General features: G+C 37.4%; 1 protein-coding gene across 1 annotated transcript in view; it reads right to left on the bottom strand.

The window, feature by feature from the left end:
* Positions 1 to 2,850: 2,850 nt before the first annotated feature.
* Positions 2,851 to 6,829, bottom strand: part of LOC125427821 (core histone macro-H2A.1) — a 56,725-nt gene continuing 52,746 nt past the window's right edge. Inside the window, exon 7 of the mRNA XM_048487375.1 lies at positions 2,851 to 3,523. Within this exon, the coding sequence (XP_048343332.1) occupies positions 3,358 to 3,523 (166 nt within the window). The 3' untranslated portion in view covers positions 2,851 to 3,357. The remainder of the gene's footprint in view (positions 3,524 to 6,829) is intronic.

The following is a 6,829-nucleotide window of genomic DNA, read 5'->3' as shown; positions in this document are numbered from 1 at the left end:
AATTCCACACTTCTGAAGCCACTGATTTCAGCGGACTTAGAAAGATATAGGTCTGCTTCGGATGGCACTGTGATACATATTGAAATCAAATTTTTCCACCTTGAGGTTTGATTTTTTTACTTATCAGTGCAACAAGTACAGTTGAGTAATGGCTATTCAACTGTACTGTGTTTCATTTTTCACAAAGAATGAAAGCGGCAACAACTTTTAGAAGCTAGTTAAAACAATGAACCCCAGGACTGTGTCCCTTTTGGGCTTTCCTTCAATGCACTGGAAGTAGCCACTCAGGGTTTTTGATCAAACCCCAGTTGTGCCAACCAGGAGTGGAGTTCTTATGAGTCCTGGACAGGCTGGATCAACAGAGTTTGCAGACATGAACATTTACAAACATTTTCTGAATGCTGTAGTGTATGATGTCTGAGGAAGTTAAAATTAAGCTGATGAGTGTATGCATGATACGGGTATATATAGGTGAGCATATAGCTTTGTCTGGTCTAGCAGCTGTTGTCCAAAGCTTTTTTTAAAAAAGGTTCTTCCAAGTTCTGCTGTGATTTTTTTTTTTTAGATACCACTGTCTGGTCTGATGCATGCACATCATGGATTCCCACCACTGAGCTACCATGATGAGAAATGTGAACTGGCCTTGGCCTTCTGATGTGTTAAGTTTGGATAAAATGTATGCATGCATTTGGCATACATACCATTCCACCCACATCTACAAAAATATTTCCTATACAAAAGTTGCATCTGTTTAGGACATCATAAGATATGAAGAGGTCCTCAACCAAATGCCTGCACAAACCTTATGTAAAATTTGACTTAATAGCGTGCAAAGGAAGGAAGGAAGGAAGGAAGGAAGGAAGGAAGGAAGGAAGGAAGGAAGGAAGGAAGGAAGGAAGGAAGGAAGGAAGGAAGGAAGGAAGGAAGGAAGGAAGAATAACACTTGAATGCCTGTGTCAACAGAAATTAGAAGAGCTTGGTCATGTACACCTTTTTTCAATGTTGTCCACTAGACAGTTTGAAATTATCTGGTTGTTCCCTTTTCCTCCTTCCCTTTGAATCACTACTAAAGCAATAAAAAGTCACATATTTGCCAAATACTTTTTGGAGTCTAAGATACAAAATAAACATCATATTGCTCTTTATGTTATGTGAACAGCAACTGCAAAAGTCTGGCCTATATGAGAACATTTGTTTTTCATTTAGTGTGTAAAAATGATGCAAGAGAGAGAAACACATTAAATCATTTCACAATTTCGATATCTGATATGATGATATAGTTTCAAATTCTAACACCCACAGCATTTTCCTTGCAAACAGCATAGGCGTATAATTCGCCACTTTTGCTAGGAAGATCACAGATATAATGCCCCCATGAAAAGTGCTGACGAACTTAACTTGGTCTTTGGATGGAAAAATTTCAGACCACTAAGGATTGTTTCCCAGTTCTCAATCCTTTTACTGACATCTGGTGGTGTTTGTTGAAAATGCACATATGAAATGCAACAACATCTTTCACTTTTCCAATTAACTTTAGAAAAGGTTACTGCAACTCACGATAGGAAGACATCAACTAGTTTGGATTTATTTCATAAACATATCCCATATAGAAAGTTTAATTAGTTGATGATGTGGTTTTTATGTTTAAAAGGTTCTTACAGCAATATTCTTATTTAACCAATGTTATAAGCCATCAAAAACACCTTTGCAGGAAAATTAATATGGGATAAAAAATTAATATGGGATAAAAATTAATATGGGATAAAAGCCCAGGTACTTGGATAACTACTTTCCCCAGGTTCTTACATTATTGCTGCTGATTTAATTAGCCTACAGAATAGGGCAAAGTCAAACAGAAGCAGTAAAACAAAAACCCTAACATCAATCAAACTGTTAACACAAGGAAAAACTAGATGAAGTTCTTCCTTTTCATTCTTGATAATCCTGATTACTGGCTGCTCACATTGAGCAACAGGGGAGAGCTATCTCCATTAAGCTTGGTTGCTTGTGAACTTCTCTTCAGTGACTTAGATCTTATTGAAAATATCTGCCTACAGAAAGACTGAGGTCAGTAGACACTTAGATTCTCCTCCCTCCCACTGCAACCTGAAACTCCCTCCACAAATGCTGCTGCTGGAGAACAGAGGACCCGACAAACAGCACAAAAAGGGTATTAGAGGTTTGCTGCAGGAGGGGAAACTGGTAAAAACTGCTCCCTTGACTCTGCAGAAATCTTTTGTGGATTATGACCAGTTGCTCAGCTAGATCTTTGGTTAGTTCTTCCAAGGCAATCTTGTGTTCACATCTACACATGTCAACCACTTCATCAATTTAAAACATGTTTTGTGCTTAGATTATTATCAACAAATAGTGATGGCTACATAGTAGATTTTTTCATAGTGCAAAATCTGGCCCAAATCTTTGACAAGGGAAAAATATAGAATGAATAGGCTAACACTGTTAGGAATAAATATCCATATTTAATAATAGTGGTCCTCCAGGAAAATGCCATTACCCTAGTATTAGGTGTGTGTGTGACTAGACTGGAATTTATATATACATCACTGAGATCAGAAGTGCAGCTCCCAAAATGATGAAGTTGCAAAATGAACACAGAATGAACAAAGCAAGTGAAGCATTTTAAGTGCCATATCCTAATGAAAGCTACAGCAAAATATATCTGTAAAGATTCTGTAAATTTATCTAACAATATTTAATAAACTAATACTTTTCTAACAATTTGATAATGCAGCACAAGTGCATGGTTGGTCCTTCCAGTCAACATCTCAACTATGTTGGTCCGTGTCTATCAGGGGTTTAAGAACCATTGATTCAAAACACACCAACAAGACCATTTCAACCATTTTACTAAATCAATTCACACAAATTCCAAATTGCAAATATAATTAAGGACAAGAGGGTTCTTTTCTTCTGAAAGTCATCATTAAGACAAGAAGTAAACACAAATTAGGCGTGTAGCCTCTTTTTTGTTGATTCTTTAAAAAATGAGAAAGGAACGCCACTCGATAGAAGCACAACACAGTTACAAAATAGGGTCTGCTGGTTTCTTTCACGAATAAAAGACTATGTACTGCTAACAACTTTCTGCATCGACCCATACTTCATTAAAATAAAACTATAAAATCTCCTAAATTACACTAAATTCAGACAATGCCTGGAAAACAGTGCATTAACAGCAGTAATGCCAACTATCAGTGCCAACATAAAAACATTTTATAAAGTCAAAAAAGTCCCACTTTTATTCCCCTAGATGAGCAAAATTTAAAATAAGGGGGAAATGAAAAATGTGGGCAGGGGAGCCTGGGCGAGGAGGTTGGTGTTGTATGCTTCCTAGTCTTAGTTGGCATCTAACTTGGCCATTTCTTGCACATAGATCCCTATACTCTCACTGTCAAAGAGCACAAAATACACTGTCTTGATTGAAGATGACATTGTTGACACAAAATAGCTGGAAATGGCTTTCAGGATCAGCTGGGCAGCAGTCTGTTTTGGGAAACCGTTTCTGTAAGAGAATACAGGGAGAGAAACAAAATATGAGAAATTCAGTCAATGATATGGGTTAGAGCCTGGCCATGCCTTCTGAAGTATTTACAGGAATCTTCCTAAATGTGATATGTGACACATCATCTAAAATCAGCCTTGAAGCAAAATTCACAAGTTTTGAGCCCCAGGTGAAAATTAGGTGCCTAAAAGATAATGAGCCCAGAAATATGGACTGTGTCTCACAGAGAGCTGGTAGCAGATTAACTCTTCCTTTCTTCTACTATGAAAGAAGGAAAAAGGAGAGACAACTGATCTTATCCACTGGTCTGGACATCAAGGCCCGGTGCAGGCAGCATGAACCAATAACAATTGCAAAAGAGGGATGCAGGGTCACATTGTGGTTGGTGTGTTAATCCATTCTCTGGCAAAGCATGCTTGCAGCAGGTGCTGTTGAACCAATAAAACCTATGGAAGAGTGCTCAAAGGAAAACACGGCCCTGTCACACAACACCAGCAAACCTGGCTTTAGCCTCAGCCTCTCTTGTAGATGGCTCCCTTTCTAGGAAAAGAAAGTAGCCAGCAAAAGAAAAGCCCCAAATTATATTTACTCTTTTGCTTAGTGTGAAAATTATATTGTCTCTTATTACTTAGGTTGCCTTTGTTATTACTGTTGTTGTTGTTATTACTATTATTACTAATTCATTCGATTTAGTAGACTGCCCTACCCCTGAAGGGCTCAGGGCGGTTTACAAGTCAACCAAACACAATACATTACAGCTAGAAAACAATCGAATAATCTCAGTTAAAAAATAAATACAATAAAAACAGCAACAGCAGTAACCTTTCCATAATTAATTAAATTAATGGATGTTGCTATATGATGTTACTATAACTAAACATATATATATATTTAAAAAATGGTTCCTAACTCTTAAGGAAACCAGTCTGTCTCTCTCTCTCTCGATATATAAAGACCCATCAAGGTTTGATGACCACAACCAACTTAATTTTTAGTGTATTTTGAGATAGTCCATCATCAGGAAATGACTGCTATGCTATGAAAAGATATCAAGGAATTAAAAATAACTCCATCTTGGTTGCCATCATCTCTCTCCAATGGCATGCTCAGACTACTTTTTTGAATGGTTTCGTTTTATATATGCAATACCATGTCCATATGTGAGTTACGTGGATTTGGTAATGTGAGAACAGCATATCTGTATCAATGTGAGACAGGAATACAGGGTTCAACTCCCCACCCCCCAGGACCTGAAACAGAAGCCAGATCTCTTGTACTTAAATTCTGCATTAGGAATAATATTGAGACTGAGTTATCCATAACTATAGCTTGGTATACAGAGCTTACAGTAACTTTGTCAATGCCATCCTACATAAATTTGGTTTGCAAAAGTTAAATATGGAAGAGCATCTGGCACACTAAATGCTATTCACTTTTCCTGCTGAAAAATATATAAAATATTTATTGGGATCACCCCCATGTAAATCTATTCCTTACCGGGGGTGGGGGGGGGGAGGGGCAGTGCGGGGTTGCACCAGCAGATTTGCCCTCCCAGGGTATTGTACTAGCAGAGGGGAAGATCTGCAGTTGAATGCAGTGCAATGCTGCGCCAATGTTCCTGTGCCCCCACTGCCAGCATAGCGGGGGCAGTGAATAAAAGTGAATAGAGCTGTTTATGTTTGTTTATTCAGTATCTCGCTTGATGTCTATCCTGCAACAGCTGTGTATATGTGATGATTTGGGATAAAATGCCACCATTAAAAACTTAAGTGTTTAATTTTTTAAACTTTTTAAAACTTGCAAACAGAGTTGATAAAATGTTTCAAAAGAACAAATTTACATTTGAAGTTCCATCCTAATTCAATATTATTACACTCCTTCCCACTCTCTCCATCCATGTTATTCTACCAATGCTAGTGTCTATCTTCTGTTTTTAACCATTTTAACCATTATTTACAAAAGGTAAGACTTTTCCTTTCTTAAAATACTCCCCATGCCACAGAAAACCTTTCGAAGTGTCTCTGTGAAGCAGTCAAGAACAAAACTATTTAAGCCTTTAAAAGCAATATATTAACTTGACAGAATGTCATCTGTCAAGGAAACAATATAAGTGTTTTTTTACAGGCCACAATCTTGACAAACATGCTTTGTATACAGTGTGCCCTCTGCAAATCCTTCCAATATTCAGTTGTGTTGGCTTTTTCTAAAGTGATAGATCTCTTTTGGTATTAGCCATGACGGTAAATGTTTGATCTTGCTGGTGACAATGGGCAGGAATGGGTAGGCATGGAGGGCTAGCAAAACATTATGGAAATTCTTGTAAAAACAAACAAACTTGTAATGCACTTTCATCAATATTTGAATTGCTATGGTGAAACTCTATTAATTAAACTACAGTTTTACTACAGAATAAACAAATCATTTATACTAAGCTGCAACATGAAATATGCAGCAAAGTAAGATTTTATCTATAATTACAATACAGTATTTCCTTAAGCTCAACACAAAATGATCTAACAAAATATATAAATGGATCACATTAGAAAAGAATAAATTTCTTAGGAACTCTGGGAGGGAAAGTAATTTTATAGGTACATCATCTCGCATCATAATTTTGAAGGAATAGGAAAACAAAAACAAACATCCTGTTGAATTATACCTTCCTTCAAAGCTGGTAAAGAGACAGAATACTAGCTGTTTCAAGTAATCCAGTCATTTGTTTGCATCAGAGGAAGCTGACCGGCAGCAGATTAAAGGCAAACATAAGAAAGAACTTCTTTACTCAATGTGTAATTAACTTATGGAATCTATTGTCACAGGGTGCAGTGATGGCTAAGGTAGAAAAATGTCCTGTCTTTGTAAGAGAATGTTACTGTGTAGAAATGGGCAGCTGATGCTTTTCATGACATGGAGTTAACAACTCTTGACTGGTTAATAACTTCCCTTTAAATCTCTATTCAAGAGTTGGGGCTTTTTTCCTCTAGGCAGCAAGCAGCCCTGGTCATGGCCATGAGTTTGTCAACTTCAAAGGAGAATTAGACAAATTAAAGGAGGTCTGTGAATATTCACCATGATGATGATCAAATGGAATCTCCATGTTCTAAATCAGTACCCCTCTGAAAAACAGTCCTGGGCAGGAAGAGTTTGGGCATTCAGTGTACTGCTTGTAGGTCTTCTAGGGCATCTGGCTGGTCATTATGTGAAGCAGGTTGCTCCACTAGATTCTCTGACTAGGCACACATACTTTTATCTTATGTTATTGCAACTCTTCTTGAACTCCCAACGAACAAGAACATGAGCAGACTG

This window comes from Sphaerodactylus townsendi, linkage group LG03, assembly GCF_021028975.2.
Source record: "Sphaerodactylus townsendi isolate TG3544 linkage group LG03, MPM_Stown_v2.3, whole genome shotgun sequence".
NCBI lineage: Eukaryota > Metazoa > Chordata > Lepidosauria > Squamata > Sphaerodactylidae > Sphaerodactylus > Sphaerodactylus townsendi.
The sequence above is the reverse complement of the archived record's forward strand: the minus strand, read 5'-3'. Positions and strand labels throughout refer to the sequence as shown.